Source organism: Platalea leucorodia (assembly GCF_965183815.1).
Source record: "Platalea leucorodia genome assembly, chromosome: 1".
Lineage (NCBI taxonomy): Eukaryota > Metazoa > Chordata > Aves > Pelecaniformes > Threskiornithidae > Platalea > Platalea leucorodia.
Genome location: NC_138823.1, coordinates 28,023,123 through 28,040,574, shown reverse-complemented (window position 1 = coordinate 28,040,574; position 17,452 = coordinate 28,023,123). Strand labels below are relative to the sequence as shown.

The window sequence follows — 17,452 nt, the reverse complement described above, 5'->3', positions numbered from 1 at the left end:
TATTGGTTTAGAATTTATGGTCAGACAAACTACATAACACAGACAATTCAAGGACAAAATTCTGTCACAGCAAAATGTAAAATTATTTATTTTCACTGTAATTGTATTACCATCTCAGATACTACAAATTAAAGGTTTGACTTTTTAAAGCATTCAGGCAATTACAGGAAGAAACAGGCATTTCCATAAGTTTCATAGGGTCCTACTTTCATCTGCAGGCACCCAAGTACCTCCAAAAATCTTAAAGATCTACATCATATGTAGCTCCTTCATTGATGGATTTCTCATCTTCCAAACAACCTGTCATTTCTTGCATATGTCAACAGAAGGGTTGCTCTTTTCCTGTAAGACCAACAAACCCTCAAATTACTTCAGTTATAAGAGGTCATTTAAATCAAGTTTTCATGGGTCTGCTAATAACCCTTTTCTACTCCATGTACATTTAACAATTTGATATTTTTTTTATTAATGCAAACAGTTCTATTTCATTAATCACAGAGACTTAATCTGAAATCTTCCTGGCACACTTTGTGAACACAGTAACATCAGTTCAGTAAAAATGCTGAGCTATGTGTAGGTAGGCCTGATCCCCACACCTCAAAAAACACCAGTGTCTTTCAGGAGAAATGCAACCCACAGCCCACTAACTGTAACAGCAGCATCTCCCTTGTACAAGTCACTCTAGGAAGCTTTCTCCGTCTGAAAATACAGCTTTCACTCATAGATGGGCATATACTTCAGCAGTGACTTCAAAAATTCAGAACTAGGAAAGTCTTAAGATGGGCAAGAACCGCCTGAATACTCAATTCAGCGGCAAACTGTTGACAACCACCTGCTCCTAAATACAAGCTCACTGACATGTTGTAGGATTGTCTGTTCCTCATTAGAAATTTATTTGGAGTCCTCCTTCGGCCCCTTTTAAGCATCACTCATTTAATTTACACATGCATCTCATCAATCCTTCTGGTTTCTATGCAGAAAAATAGGTGACATGGGATCAGTCACACTGGAATTTTCCCATGTAACTACAGAATCTGTTGCATGAAGGCAACTAAAGTGCAGAGAAGAGAGGATGGATAATGGAACAATTGAATACCACTTACTGTTCAGTGCAAGTAAATTAAGTGGTTTTGCACACTCCACGGAAAACAAGTCCTGTATAATAATATATTCAGGATACAACCACTCCACTATCATTTCTGGTACTGCTCTACCAAAAGAGTATTGTCTTTAGATGACTTCTTGTCAGGATGCCACAAGCAAAACTGCACAGAAATCCACCTTGGCACTTACTTACCTTAGAGACCTCAGGAACAGCAAAATGCAGATAATTTCTCACTATCATGTTAGCTCTGCTACAAGATGTCCATAAAATTAGACTGTATCTCTCCCACCCTTCTAGAAACCACAAAGGCTATGAGGAAGATTTTTGATTTATTTTTTAACTAATGGGAACATCCAGTAAGATCTGATGAGAGAGATGCAGCTTTCACAGCCTCCCCAAACCAACTGTTTTTTCACTGTAAGGGTGACCAAGCACTGCAACAGGTTGTGCAACCTCTCCACAGAGGTTGTGAAGTCTCTGCCTGCAGAGATACTCGAAACCTGACTGGACACGATCCCGGGCAATCTGCTCTAGCTGACTCTGCTTGAGCAGGGGGGTTGGACTAGGTTATCTCAGGAGGTCCCTTCCAAACTAAATGATTCTGGGAAATTCATTAAAAGCTACCAAAAACATGCTGAGGAAAGAAAAACAAACAAGGAAGCAAAAAAAACGCCAAACTCAAAACAAGGCTGTAGATTATAATTGTGTCTCATCACTAAATAGATTAGAAAGAAACAGCACCTGGAAAACACTGCATCAAAACTAAAGCTGTTTGTACTTGTCGTATAGGCTTTCTACTATTAATCAACTTGTTCTCTACTTCAGTGCAGAATGCTCAAAGTCTGGCATCCAGTCTCAATAAGCAGGGCGTCGCACAAAGCAGGCAATTTAACACAACATACTGATGTCACTGTACTGCACCAGAAGGAGCCTGAAACCACTGCCTTTTATGGATAAATTAGTTCTGAATTTATCTTCACTTCTTCTTTGATTCCAGGTGCTTTCTCAGATTATATGGTCAAGAATTATGAAATGCTTTTCCTCCAACCTACGTATTATAAGAAGTATTAAGAAAAACGTGTAACAGGCTCAATCCTTTTATGGGATATTGGGCTCAAGACTATTCTCATTTGAGATAAACCCTCTCCTGCATAGAAAAATTGCTTATTCAGTGCCACTGTTTTAAGAGGAGCTATACACCAACAAGCTCTGCATTCTGAACAGAGGCCTCTATTTCCATGTTGACTAATTAGTCCTATATTTCTTGAAAGTCTCACTAGTTATGTTTTCCAAGAGATGCATCTAACTCAGAAGAGGAAATAATGCAGGTCTTTGTCCCATAAAATGTTTGTAGTTACTGGGGACTTTCCTTCTAATTTTGAAATGTGTTTTATCACTCTTCATGCTTGAAATTCAACATTTATCTTTTGACACTACTATGTGAGACCTGAAAGTAAGATCCATTAGTTGACAGGCCAAGTCCAGTCTATGGCATTCCTGGGTAACGTTCAGCTTCTGTTCTATTCACAGATTTTTATATTGGGATTCCCACACAGAAAAACTTAACATCTCCAAGTGCTTCAATCTTTTTATAGAAAGTGACTAGCTGGGTAGGGTTCAGGTGTCCCACATACAAACTTTTTCTTTCAGTATATGGCAATGGAATTTCTAACAAGGTTCATCTACTTTAACCGAGATCTTACAATGACCTTGGAAACAATGGTAATTTTTCCCTCTTTCTTGCCAATAAGGAAATAGCTTAGTGAAAAGCAAGCTGGTATATCCATGCAGACATGCAAAATACATCTTAAGACAGTCCACATCCAAAGAACTTATATGTTGAATTCGTGCCTCCAAACAAACTCCCAAATTACTAAAAATTCAATATCTACACTAAAATCCAACACTAGAATACAACCGTGGATAGTTTTATCCTATAACAGCGAAACATTTATTTTAGTCAATTCAGACAAAAAAAAAAAAATGCAGACTATCACTGACCAAGTTTCATACTTACAATGTGGAACTAACTTCTGAAGTATGACTGGCAAGCGAATAATATCACCTTTATACACTAACGAGACCAGTATACTTGCAATACCTTTTTCAACACTGTCTCCAAGATCACACAGCAAATTCACCGGCTTTTGCTTTCTTTTACTCAGAACAGGATTTTTTTTTCCTTTAGCTTCCTACTCAACCATCCATACTTGATGCTTAAGACACCAATAATCATAGCTAAGTGATACACTTTATGTTATTCTAACACAACATCCTGACTAATAAGGGTTTGTAATTTAGCCATCCCCTTTCGCAGCTGAACAGAATCAGAAGACTCACTGCTTCATCTGTATGATAAACTAGCATATGCAGGTGGGGCTTACATACATATGACTAACACAAAGCAGAGGAAAGGCTTTAAGAGCAGGCCTCACAAACAGTGAGATACTCTTCTTTCTAAAGACAAGACTATATACAACTGGATACACTTATGACATCATCCCACAGACATAGATCTTCCAGCCCCAAAACAATCTCTTAGAACACATGCAACCCATCTTGCCTTCCACCAGTTTTTACTATCCTTATTTCCCCTTACCCAAATTATTTGCTATTTAGCCATGTCATGAGCAATTTTAGAGTTCATTTGTCCACTGACTTCATTTCTGTGGGGTCTTCCTTTACCCTTGAACATAACCATGTGAAGGTGTATATATTATTAAAATTTGCCCCCCCGTAGAAACTCAAGCGACAGGAAGGGGGGGGGGAGGGGGGAATTAGGAAATTCAGGACTTGCAACTGCCCTACCTGCAGGCAGCTTTTCAAACAAGCAGTGTTTTCATCTTGAGGACAAATGTAACAGGAAGATGTAAAAATTAAGATCAGGGAAGGCCAATTACTGTCACATATTAGTTCAACTTTGTTTTTCCAAAGAACAGAAATTTAAAAAGTTTAAAACTGCCTCAAATTGTGGCCAACACAGTAGTCATCTGGACATACTTCTCCAGAATAGGAATCCTATTTCTAGAAGAATTACACCCTGATGCTTTCAAAAGCAGCCTATTATGAAGCCTGATTTGATATTGTAATGTTTATACCCAAGAACGTTTTCCCACACTTGATGTGTGGAATGCAAACCATTAGATTTTTTTTCTCTTAACGTACAAAGTATTTGAGGATTATTTCATCTCAAAGGTTAAGGTGGCACTCCTGGATATCCTTAACTTTTATCATTCATTTCTATTTATTTCTCCCCAACAACACAGACCAGACCAGAGATAATGATAACACAAATGGCATTAAGCTCATTAATGGACACCGATGCATGGACAACTTAAACACTGGAATCAGACTTTCACCAAGCCAGAAATTTAACAAGATTGTTCCTCTTTTATTTTGAAAAAGACAGAGATGGAATTCACATAGAACACCAAAGCTATGTACTGTGATTTCATAGTAGAAAGCTTTAATATGATTTCATACTGGCTTTAAATTTGGAAACATACCCGGTCTTCTTCCTGAAAACAAAGAAAAACCCCTTTTCTTTTGTATGGTACTTGCCATAGCAAGATGCCAAATACCAACTGGGGAAGTTATGTACAAAAGTAAGAGAGCTGAACTGCACAATCTGTCATTTGAAGGTTTTATCAATTTGGCAGGCTAGTCTTAAGAAAAATGTTTCCTATCAAATGGGTTGTCAAAACCTCCATGACTATTTTTATAACTTCCCTTAATAGGAAAAATGCACTTACTGGCTTTTCAAGTACAATTGGATGATCAGGAAGAAACTCTGGCTTCTTCTGAGAAAGAGAAACACTTGAAAGTTTCAGAAGGAAATCTCTGCTGTATTTGATCCTTTCTGTGAATATAAAAAATTACTAAGTAAGTTCAACATTGTTGTTTAAGGCATTAAGGTTGGGAATTCAGAGAACTGATTTGGTTTCTTACTAGAAGGGTGGAAATGCTGCATGTGGAATATAAAAAAAAAAATCAATATTAAAACCAGCGGTAATTTAAGTCTGATCTTGCATCAGGACAATTTGTAGTAAATTACAGAGCATTTCACTTTAACTCAATCAAATTGACTCAGTAAATATTGAGGACTATTCCAAGCTAATAAGGGTTTGCTGTTTTAATACAAAAGACCACAAAAAGAATCCAAGCTTACACTACAGACTCCCTATATCTTGTTCTAATTAACAGAAACACAAAAAACTGGTCTTGAAACCCTAGAAGAAAATCTGTTTATAACTCACACCAAAGTGGTACATGTTTCTATGGGACAGATAAAAACTGAGTGTCTCTTTTCTTGGAACTATTAGGTTGATGTCTTTCAACAGGTAAAAGTAATTATGAGATCCACAGCATGTAAACTGGAAAATGGATTAATATCAATGAAATAGTTTTGAGGGTTTTACAGTGAATCAACAAGAGTCAAGGGCTTTGTTTAGAACGTGTATGTTATCATTTGAGTTTGTACCACTATCTCTACTCTAGCATAGTCTCAGATATAATATGCCTACCCATGTCCGTATTTTAAGCTGATATTCTTAAAAACAGAAACAAGAGGAAAGGAATTAGGCAAAGAAGGGACAAAGTTTATCTCCGGTCCTTGGTGACAAAGAATTTTGTTCTTTTAGGAATAATGAGCCTCCTGTAAGACTGTTACACAGTCACTTGATGGACTACAGTTTTTGCTTCTCAGGCTGTAGGCTGTTGACAAGAGAGGCCACAAAGTCAACTACGATTGTGATTTTTTCCTGCCTTTGACCAAAAGTGATTGTGATATGTGAGGGCATGGGGACAACTTTAAAAACAATAGTTTAAAGAACATGAGCATACTTGAAAACTTATGGCTTGGATTTTTTTCCCCTTGTTTAAAAACATATGAAGACGATGACTTAAGGTTTTGACATGGTCCCCCACAACATCCTTCTCTCTAAATTGGAGAGATATGGATTTGATGGATGGACTGTTTGGTGGACAAGGAATTGGTTGGATGGTCGCATCCAGAGGGTAGTGGTCAACCTCTCAATGTCCAGATGGAGATCAGTGATGAGTGGTGTCCCTTGGAGGTCCGTATGGGGACCAGTACTGTTTAATATCTTCGTCAATGACACAGACAGTGGGATTGACTGCACCCCTCAGCAAGTTTGCAGATGACGCCAAGCTGAGTGGTGCAGTTGACACACCTGAAGGATGGGATGGCATCCAGAGGGACCTGGACAAGCTCAAGAAGTGGGCCCATGTAAACCTCATGAGATTCAACAAGGCCAAGTGCAAGGTCCTGCACTTGGGGCAGGGCAACCCCTGGTATCAATACAGGCTGGGGGATGAAGGGATTGAGAGCAGCCCTGCCGAGAAGGACTTGGGGGTACTGGTACACGAAAAGCTGGACATGAGCTGGCAATGTGTGCTTGCAGCCCAGAAAGCCAACCGTATCCTAAGCTGCATCAAAAGCAGCAGGTCAAGGGAGGCGATTCTGCCCCTCTACTCTGCTCTGATGAGACCCCAGCTGGAGTACTGCATCCAGCTCTGGAGTCCTCAACACAGGAAAGACATGGACCTGTTGGAGCGGATCCAGAGGAGGGCCACAAAAATGATCAGAGGGATGGAACCCCTCTGCTATGAAGAAAGGCTGAGAGAGTTGGGGTTGTTCAGCCTGGAGAAGAGAAGGCTCCAGGGAGACCTTATTGCAGCCTTTCAATATTTAAAAGGGGCCTACAAGAAAGATGGGGACAGGCTTTTTAATAAGGCCTGTAGTAACAGGACAAGGGGTAATGGTTTTAAACTAAAAGCAGGTAGATTTAGACCAGATATAAGGATGAAATTGTTTACATTGAGGGTGGTGAAACACTGGAACAGGTTGCCCAGAGAGGTGGTAGATGCCCCATCCCTGGAAACATTCAGGGTCAGGTTGGATGGGGCTCCGAGCAACCTGATCTAGCTGAAGATGTCCCTGTTCATTGCTGCGGGGCTGGACTGGATGATCTTTAAAGGTCCTTTCCAACCCAAACTATTCTATGATTCTAAGAGAAAGCAAGGAAGTGACTGAGATGGCAGTAAAAAGCACATAAGAACTGTAGAGACAGATAATTGAAGGCATACTACCACTGAATAGATATCAAATGGAAATTATTATCTAGAACTTAAAGTACAGCTGGAGATAAAAATGGAGTTCCAGTGGAAATTTCACAGTGTGATGGAAGAGGCGGGGTGGGGGGGACGCGGGGAAAGAGACTTATTTGTAGCCTATCAACAGGGCCTCTAAATTTTTGTTACTCTGAAGGAAAACAATCAGCAAGCAAACAAAAGTCTTCTGAAAGCAAGTGTTGGAAAAAGTTTGACATTATGGACAAATATGGAATAGACCCAGGAAGGCATCACAGAGCAATTAACCACTAAAAAAGATCCAAAGTGATGGCTTTGGAGAGACCAGAGAGACCAGAGAGACCAGGATCTGATGAGAAGCCATTTAAGATCTTGTAGAACACAATAGTCTCTACACACTACAAGCAGAATCAATGAGAAAGGATCAGAAAGCCACCACCAAACAGACAGAACTTGACAAGCCTGACACCAAACTAGACCCAAAGAACAGAACATTATTCTATTTACCAAGATCAAGAATAAAGGAAACAAACCTGAGCCTGAAAGGGGATACACAGAAGACTCAAGTCAGTAACACACAACAGTGTAGAATTACTGCTCAAGAACTTGGGTGATGGTAACCTCAGACTGAAGAAAAATAGGAAAGGCTCAATAAAACCTAACAGAATTCCTTCAATTCTTGAGTACTAAGAGCAACAGAACAAACCAAGTCTCCAGAGATTACTTAAGGATTGGAGATTACAGATAGATATTTGAGATGGCTGATTACGGGAAGACATTAACAGAAAAAATTGTCTCAACGAACTGATGACCTAACCTAGCTCACTGTCGCAGTTCCTGTGACATGTTTAAGAATGAAGAATTAGGCAGGAAGCAGTGCAGAGGAGGGCTGTGAGAATACGTTTGGAATCTGAGATTATCCCTTAATGAATAAAAGGGTAAAAGTGTGGCTTGTTTAACCTACCAAACCATGACAAAAACACTATTATGCTTTATGAGTACTGAGGGACAGGCAGTACAGAAAGAAAAGCATAAGGAGCAAACCTTAAGGACAGTGTTGACACAGGAACAAACTGTCCAGGACTACTCATAAAAGAAATTAAGTGATTTCTAACCATCAGAAAATCAGTATCTCAGAAGCACTGCAGTAAGAGTAGGAAAAGGAAGCCAAACTATTAAATTCTTAGCACTCAAGAATTGAAAGAATTCTTTTAAATTTTATTGTATGCCATGACTGACCCCTGCATCAGGCTAAAGGATACAACTCAAACCTGTACTTCTACACACAGAAGCAATTTACAGGATTTTGTGTGAAGAAATTTTTTATGCTTGGGGTTTGTTTCTAATTTGTTTTGTTGGTTTGTTTTTTTTTTTTTTTTTTGGGGGGGGAAGACAGGTACACCCTTATATTGCAAGCAAGTTTACCAGTGGTTTCCCACCTCAGTTATGGCCAAGTTTTACACCTTCTCTAGAGTGTTATGTGAAAACCAGAAAGGTTTCATATTGCTCTCAAATTGTGGTACAGAAGGGAGCCAAACTCCCAAAGCCCTGGCTAATCAGAAAAAATAATATGCAGCCCACATCTCTTCAAAGTTCAACTGTCTTCCAGACAGAAAATACAACTCTGACACAGATCTCCATGCAATATTTTACCTTTTTTTGCTTCTGATTCATGCTGTTTTGGTTGACAGGGCATCATAGTTTGAGTTAAGATCTTCACTTCAGTCATTTCAGATAACTAAAACAGGGAGGAAAAAGTTAAATATTTTTTTAAATACTTCACAAAATTAAGTTATGAAGCTTGTTTCCTTTAATCATATTAGAACAAGGATGTATGTTTCTAGGTTTCTTAGTTAAAAATAACAGTTGTAGCACCATTTCAGTAATCAATGTTGCTTTCACCAGTCACCAAGAGTCCAGACAACTAATACTTTCTGTGCACAAAGAAAACTGGATTCTGTTCATTGTTTCTACTCCTTACAAATGAATCACCATCTTCTTTACAGTATAAGAACAGTCTGAAAAGAAACAGTCTTGAACAAATTAAACTGTAATCAGAACTGTAGCTATTTATAACAGGTGATGCACCTCTAACTTGAAAGATGAAGGTCCGGCAAAGTAACTGCAGCAAACTGTAAATAGGAATACTGGTAATGTAAAATGCCTGAGAAGTTCAATTTGAATGTGTAGAATGTTTCTTACTCTTGATTACATACAATAAAGGAATAGTTCTACAACCTACAAAGCAGTATAGGTAGGCACATTTGAGACAGCAATCTTTTAGATAGACTTTTACAGTGCTATTGCTAGTTTTTAAAAAAGAACACAATTATCTCCTCCTTTTCTCTTATCTCACCCAGAACACAGCCAGAAGCTGCTACACTGGGGAATAATAAAAGCAAGGACTTTCTTTAAGACCAAGAGAGAGACTTGGATTCTCTCACTTAGCAAAAGGTTTCATAAGCATCAAGACCCGACATCTACAGTGTTAACACTGAGTTCCTTCCAGCTGCCAAAACCTTGAAGTGAGTGTTTTGGAAAGTAGGAAAGCAGTTTACCCTCAACAGTTCATCTTGGATCCCAAAAGGCTCCACAGGTTTGGCTCATCCTAAGACAGATTGGGGGGGGGGCAGGACAGGAAGAACTGAAAATTTTGGGAAGCATTAGTCAAAAGAGGAAGAGATTCTATTTTCTGGACAAAGACAGCAGTTAACACTTTGTACTGTAACTGCACCACCAGCTTTCATGGTGCGCTAAGACTACAAATTGTGAAATGGCAAAATATTTCTAGTATATTATCCACCCTGCTAGCACTTCCACTTTCTGTGGTTGAAATTTAGTTATCTTTTCCTGATTTGTCTAAAACTTCTGGGGAAGAACATCTGAAAAATCTAGGCATTTCAGAGAACGAAGCTAGCAGAAAGCCATACTGCTAATTCTAACTGCTTTGTGATGTTCAACTAGTCTTTGCAAGTCTTAGCTACTCAAAGGCTCTTTCCAAGTACAAACAAGGATTTAACACATTCTCAAATCCACAAGACAAGCATGATAAAGCAGAATTTACAGCAATGTGCCAGACAATGTCACCACAATATTTTTACATTTTTTCATGCACCATCTCCCATCACATCATCCTGCCAACTGCTTCATAATATCAAGACTTCTATTATGCTTGGTTTTCAGTGCAAAACTTAACATTTAAGTATCACCATTCACAACAATACTCTTATACATGTTCCTATCTGAAGTCCATCTACAAAGAATGGAATCCATCTATAAAGAATACCCCTAAAGCTGTGCATGTATTTGTGCAGCTCAACAGCATTTTTAAATGGTAGTTAAGAACTAGTAAATTAAAACTGATACTGACTGATAGAAACTTTTCAAGCTTCTCTCTCTACCTCAAACAGATCTGAGGTAGTAGACTCAACACTCTCTAGATCTTCTGAAAATTCTTTGCATACCATGAAGGAATAAAAATTATTCTTTGCTTTAAATTATCCAGTTAGGGCACAGTGAATATTCAGGCACTTTCACTCTGAACACCAGTTTGGTGGAAATTCCCTAGAATCAAGGCTAAGATAGTAGATACAAGCATTATCACTGTGTATCACAAGCATTATCATTAACAGTAGTTCTTCTCCACTTCCTCGAAGGCTTAAGACTAGAAGTTTCAGACTGTAAGTTCCTCAGACAGTAGTTTTAACTCTACAATTCACTGTTCTTTATACTTAGAGTTGAATCTAAATGACCAGCAACCCTGATGTGCCATAAAGATGATTCTTTTCTCCTGGCAGAAGTCTAAGCAGCTTTAAGTGTGCATACTAAATATCCCAGAGTAAAGCAGTTTGAAGAATTCAGTTGCCAGATTCTTCTTAAGTTCTTTCACTGCTTTAAGAACCTGGTTTGTCAGTTGGCTTTTTTTTTTTCTTGTTTCTAAAGCCTGTTTTATTTTTTAAAACCTATTTGTAAGTTAGTGGCAAATACAATCTGCTTTACTTTTTAAAATCTTCACCTTTCACCACGCTTTCCAAAAAGTAACGTGCATTTCCTGTATCCTAACCTATATCAACTTGAATATTTATTCTCTTTAATAGATCGTCGCTACATAAGAGTATGACTGGTATAAAAAGTTGTAACAAGCTGGTTTTCCTTTTGCAATACCAAGTGTTATATCAACAGTTGTTCTTGTTTTTCACCTTACAGTGTGTTTAGTGTTGTGCTCATTTATCTTCTGTAAAAGGAAATACATTGGAGAAGGACAGAAAGGGGATAAGGATAATTAAAGTTTTATGATTGTAGATACAGGTCACTATTACTGTCTTGCCAAAAAGGCAATAAGCTTTAAAGTACCTGAAATACAATAACAACTTTGAAGAACAAGTTCTTGAAGTGAAAGACATATATATAAATATATATAAATATATATATAAATATATATATATAACTCTAGGAATGGGGACATTATTTCACCATATCAGGAGCCAAAGAGCAAATGGATAACAACATACAGCTTTCTCAGATCATCACTGACGCTCTTTGAAACAGAGAGAATGTTCAGCAAGATTCATTAAAGAGTGATAATACACAACTCTCTATCATCAGATTCAGGTCCTAGTATCTTCAGAACTAGATACTAGAAGTATATACCAGATATTCTGTGAAGCTGCTATGCCAGCCTCCAGGCCAATGCTGCCCATCAACCAGGGGTTCATAGGGTACTAATCAGCTGGTATTTGGAAGTACCCATGAAACAGCTGACAGTCAAACATATTAAAAAGCCTTTTCTATATCCTATGCCAAAGAAAAAGTTAAAAAAAAAAAAATACAGCTATACTAACATCAAAGAAATGCAGTATGTAGCTACATATAGCCAAATATTGATGAAACTGAGTACTACAACATTGCTGACCACAGGCCTATTCTAAAAGGGAATAATTTGTTCTCCTGAACAGATACTGCTCAAGAGACAAGTATAACTGTCAATTTCCCTATGTGTGACTAAGGATAGGCTGCCAAGACCTTGACTTTTTTTTTTTTTTTTGAAAAAAAGTAAAAGGCAGCTTCCAGAAGCTTCATACAATAAAGGAAGGACAACAGGATTATTAGACCTCTTCTAAAGTAAAAAATGAAGGAACAAGACACTTCGTCTAACAAAAACAAAAACCAAACAAACAAAAAAAGCAAACAAACTTTCAATACACTCTGAAGAACATTCAAGTCACTATCAACAGAAAATCAAATTCAGACTATGAAACATTAAGCATTCCAGCTGGAACACTACAAACTTCATTTTGCAGCAAACAGCTACAACCAATTTCAAGTTTGAAGGACACATTGTACCATGTCTAAACCCAAGTATTTCCGGCAATAAAGCACTAGAATGCTTCTGGTTTATTGAAGGCCCATTTATTGCCCAGTCCATCAGAGTCAATGAAACAGAACTACAGAATGCACTGGAACTGTTTAATTAGCTAGTTTTGTGACGTTTCCTGCCTCAAACGAATTTGTGCATGTGCTAACAAAACAGAAAAAAATTATTTCTACCATTGCTCTTTACACATAATAAGCAAAGACTGAATACGTATACTTGAAGTTCAAAATAGCCGTCTCAAATTCAATAAGGACTAAAGAAATGCCACATAGACCCTCATAAAACTCTTAAAGTAACTCCTGAGATGTATTTTTCAGCTACTAGTGCATGCAAGTATCAGGAAAAGGCATTCCTGAAAATCATACTTCTTTTTAACACTTCTGACACTGCTGGTGTGTTAAATACAGATTCAAGGACACCCCTAGCTGGAAATATAGTTTACTTTTCATTTGGTAACATAAGGTATCAGCTGACCTCCAATTTATAGCACGCTAGAACACACTCCATCAACTTTGTCATCTACTATTTACTCGATACTCACCCAGTCAACCTTACTCTGCAAACATACTTCAGTGTTGCTAGGTAATTCAGTCTGAGAGTTTAACGCAATGGCTGATGCCGGTGAAGATAAGAGAAAAGATTAAGAAAAAAATATTTTAAATAGACTCCACATTTTGATTTTGTGATACGTGCCACAAGAACATTACTGAAATCCAACTGCAAAGAGATTATATGGGCATTTATTCACAACTTAAAAGCTCTAAATCACCACAGGACCACTTTTCCATTTCTTCCATGAATTTTAAACAAAGTAAAAATTTATCATGTCACTTAGCTTCTGTCTACATCAGCACAGCTGTCACTGCTTCTCTGGCCACCAAAAATTTCTAACTTAACAATAATAATAGCTGTAATACTGCAATATCTAGAAGGCATACAGAGATTTAAAAACAAAACCAAAATATACACATTGATATAAATACTGCATGATTTTTTTAATAGTGGTTTGGGTTTTTTTTAGATTTGTATAAAGGCTAGATAAGAACAGTATGGTGCAGTATACTGTACCTGCAATAAAACCTAAACAATAATCTATTTCTTAAATTATGTGTATGTTATGTTTTCAATATCAGGAATCAACTAACCCAAGAAATCCAAATTTAATAGAGAAGCCTGATCCAGATTTCTGAAGCCAGAATCTGGCTGCCAAGTTAGAACACCACCACCAAAGAGTTCTGCATAAACCTAATGTAGTTTAAATTCAGATTTTATCACAGACATGATGTAGTAAGATCAACACACAGCAAGATATTTATACATCACTGTAGTTTGAAAAAAGTCATTAAAAAAAGTCCAAGTCACCTTACATGTCCTTGTTATTTCCTTATAAGCAACTGAAGCTTAGGTAAAGTGAACTGTATCTTAGCCATGCTACTCACCTTGTTTAGAAGACAGATGATGCACAGGTCGTGCTGGCTGAAGGGATTTACCAATAAACTTTTTAGTTTCCTTTAACATTTTGAAGCATGACACTTTAAAAAAGCAGCAGAAATCAATACAGAGCATTCAGTTTCACATACGGATGTTAAGTGAGAAGAGCAGTCTACCTACCACTCGTTAGGTGCATTTGACAAGAGGATATACTATTTTTTTAGTATCTGGGCAGGAAAAAGAAGCCAGGCCTAACACAGAAGTTTTCTTAGACGATAGAATATACCAGATAAAATTTGCTTAAAGACAAAATCAGGTATCTCTCTCATTTCTCCTTCCAATTGAGCTACCCTGAGCTTCTTCTCAAAAAGATTTTTTTCCTGTACGTTATGCTTGTACACTTGGGAGAAAGGAGATGGGGACACATGATGGAAATGAAGGTATTTTCTAACAGTTAATTTAATTCAATGGGGGTTTAATTAATTTACAGTCTGCTGGCGGCACAGGAGTTCCTTATCTCTCTCTCTCTCCCTCCCGCCCCCTGAAACCTGCATTATTGTTTTTTAATATCTACTTTAGTTACATAAATATACAGTTTTGCATCTTCCCACTCAGTATAGCTGCTATAGAAGCACCAAAAACTGCTAAGGTGGTGCTAGGCTGACAAATCTCTGATTGTAAGTAAACCACCATTCATATCTTAATTCATAATATCTATATCTAAATTCTTCTCCTTCCCACCCCCATCTCCTTTGTCAACTGAGAGATTCCATGTTTTGAAGGAACTTCTGCTTCATTTAGAGAAAAAGAATAGCAGAAACAACAGTCAAAACAATAATAATGGTATTGAAATTCTGTTGTCTCTAAGAGACTTTACAACACAAGGAAAGAATTGTTGTAACAAAAAAGATTCAAAGGAAACTACCATGACTTCAAGAGTTAAAACTATAGAGATGATTATCCAATTCCAGCATGGAACAGGAAAAGAGAAGTTAGGCTATTTAAAATACGAGCCAGTATCACTCCCCCACTTTAACTGGTCTTTGCATTATAGGGAAAAAAAAATCATCTATTTACTATGTTATAATCTTTTGAACTCAAACATTGAATTTTTACTATATTCAAGTAACAAACTTCCAACATGGCCAGCCTGAACCCATTCAGGTCTAGAAACCAACTGTTAAATGCTTACAGTCTGAATTAGAACAGTTGAGCTAAAGCTAGGAACAAAGTTCTGGTTCGATTCCTTGGTTTTCCTACTTTCTCAACTTAAAGAAAGACTTGAAAGCTGTAGTCAGAAGCAACAATGAAAATTCCTGCAGGTGAATGAACTGAGACTACTGACATGGATGATATATTTCATTTTATCCAGATTAGGAATGCTTGTTTAAACCACATTTATACCAGATACTAAATTTCCACATAAAGCAATGCAGTAATGATATTTGCATTGGAAGATGATAAAAAAAAAAGCAAGTTTTCCTCCATACCCTGACTACAAATGATACACACACACTTTTTAAAAACACGAAAAACTGTTTAAGAGGCTGGCTAGCTTCTAGAATGTAGCACACCTGTATTTTTTTTTTAAAGTGTTCTCCTGTCAATGAAAACGAGTTGTGGTGACAGCAAAACAACACGTTTTGCCCCACTCCCCCCATTTCCAAGAGGAGGATGTCTAAGAAACCGCATACTCCCAAAGAAAGCAAACCAGGAGAGAATACGAGAGGAAGAGGGGAGTTTGGGCAAGGGTGAAATCAAATACAGTGTTGTAACAGCTCTATTTCCTCCCTTAAGTTGAAGGAAGAAGCTAGAAAAGATCTCAACAAGTTATCCAGCCCAACCTTCTGGATATAATACAGTGTTCTAGGTGACTAATATCAATAAAAGTGGAGAAAGATTAGTTTTAATAGCTGAGAAACAAACTGCTTCCCTTGCTGCAGGGGCACCTCCTGCCCCCCAAGCCTTCCCCCTTAGAAAGTCACCACTGCCTTTCAGGAGTTACTCCGACTGGTGACCTGCCCACCAGAAAGGAAGCCTTCTCTGCAACAGCAAACAGGCCTAGCAGGATTCTCTATGACCTTTTTTTTTTTCTTTTGAGCATCTTAACAAGTTGGACATTCACAGCAGACACCTTACAAGGGCCCATCAGAAACGTTCTTTGGAAGACTCTTTCCTGAACACATGGAAGAGAATCAACACACTTTTTGTGAAAAACCCCCTGAGCCCAGCAGGCCCACGAGTACCCAGAAACTGACCATCCCCCCTCGCACAAAGAGGCCCAGCACTGTTTCACTCAGAGCCCCCCAACGCCTACCACAACCCAAAGCCGCGCTCCTCCAGCCTGACAGGAGCCGCCTCCCCCCTGCCCGGTACCTAGCAGCCCGCGGCGGCCCGGCCGCCTCCCCGGCCCGTCACCTCGCCGCTCGCCAGCCCCTCCCGCCCCGCTCCGGGCCGAGGGACCCCGAGGCCTGCTCCAGCCCACCTCCAACCGCCTCGCAGGGCAGCGCCCCCGCCCCAGCGCCCCGAACGGGCTCCGAGGCGCCGCGCTCCCTCAGCGGCGGGCGGGGCCGGCCCTCGCGCGGCGCCTCTCGCCGCGACCGCGTGCCGGGCGGGGTCGGGCGCCGCCGGCCGTTGAACGGTCGCGCCGCGAGCGCGGGGGCGGGGACGGCGGTTGTAGCCTCGTGGCGGGCTTCGGCCGCCCGCAGCGGGGAGCTGCGGCCCCTTCCCGCCGCCTGCTGCGCCTTCGGCGGGGTGCAGACGGGAAGGGCGCCGTACGCGGCGCGGCGGGTTTTGCCGGCCCTGGCAAGGCGGCAGGAAAGGCAAGATGAGGTGTTGCCGCCAGCTCCCTCGTGCGTCAGGGCTGAGAGAGACTTGAAATAAAGGTGGTGTCGCTTGTAAAGTAAGCTTTAGTTGGTTCTTTTTCTGCTTGCCTTCGAAGTTTTGCCGTTTCAGGTTGCTGACCGCTTTGTGGTTATGTTTTGTTGTGAAGGGGTTTTTTTGGTGGGTTTTTTTAGTAATTTTTTTTTAATAGTCATGGAATCATTTAGGTTGGAATAGACCTTTAAGATCCTGGAGTCCAACCATAATTAAAGTATATGTTACCTTATAGCAGCTAGTGTACCACCAGCATGAAAACAGCAGGAAGCCCTGCTGCGAGTCAGGGGCAGAGCCCCAGCCTCTGGTGTGAGGGAGAGGCAGTACGGCCTGTGCTCTTATTCTCAGGCTCCCTTGAGGGCAATTGCTGATCTCAATCACTACAATGCCCATAAAAAGTGCAATTTAGGAGTCAGCTTGCATCTGTGTGATTTACTGGCTGAGCAGAAAGCACTTCACGTACTCTTCCTACCTTTGTTGGCAGTTAATGAGATTTTCCAGCTCTTTCAAAAATTGTCTGTTTATCCTTAGAACTACTAGTCTGTCCTACAAAG

The 17,452-nt window shown here is 39.4% G+C and overlaps 1 protein-coding gene across 1 annotated transcript; it reads right to left on the bottom strand.

Annotated features, from left to right (window-relative positions):
* Window positions 1–303: 303 nt before the first annotated feature.
* On the bottom strand, window positions 304–14,108 carry LOC309590373 (uncharacterized protein C8orf88; the record flags this gene model as incomplete). The annotated part of the gene is made up of 5 exons (XM_082311503.1): window positions 304–342; window positions 4,858–4,964; window positions 8,870–8,954; window positions 13,132–13,211; window positions 14,030–14,108. 5 exons carry the CDS (start codon window positions 14,106–14,108, stop codon window positions 304–306), a joined length of 390 nt encoding a protein of 129 aa, XP_082167629.1.
* Between the last annotated feature and the right edge of the window lie 3,344 nt (window positions 14,109–17,452).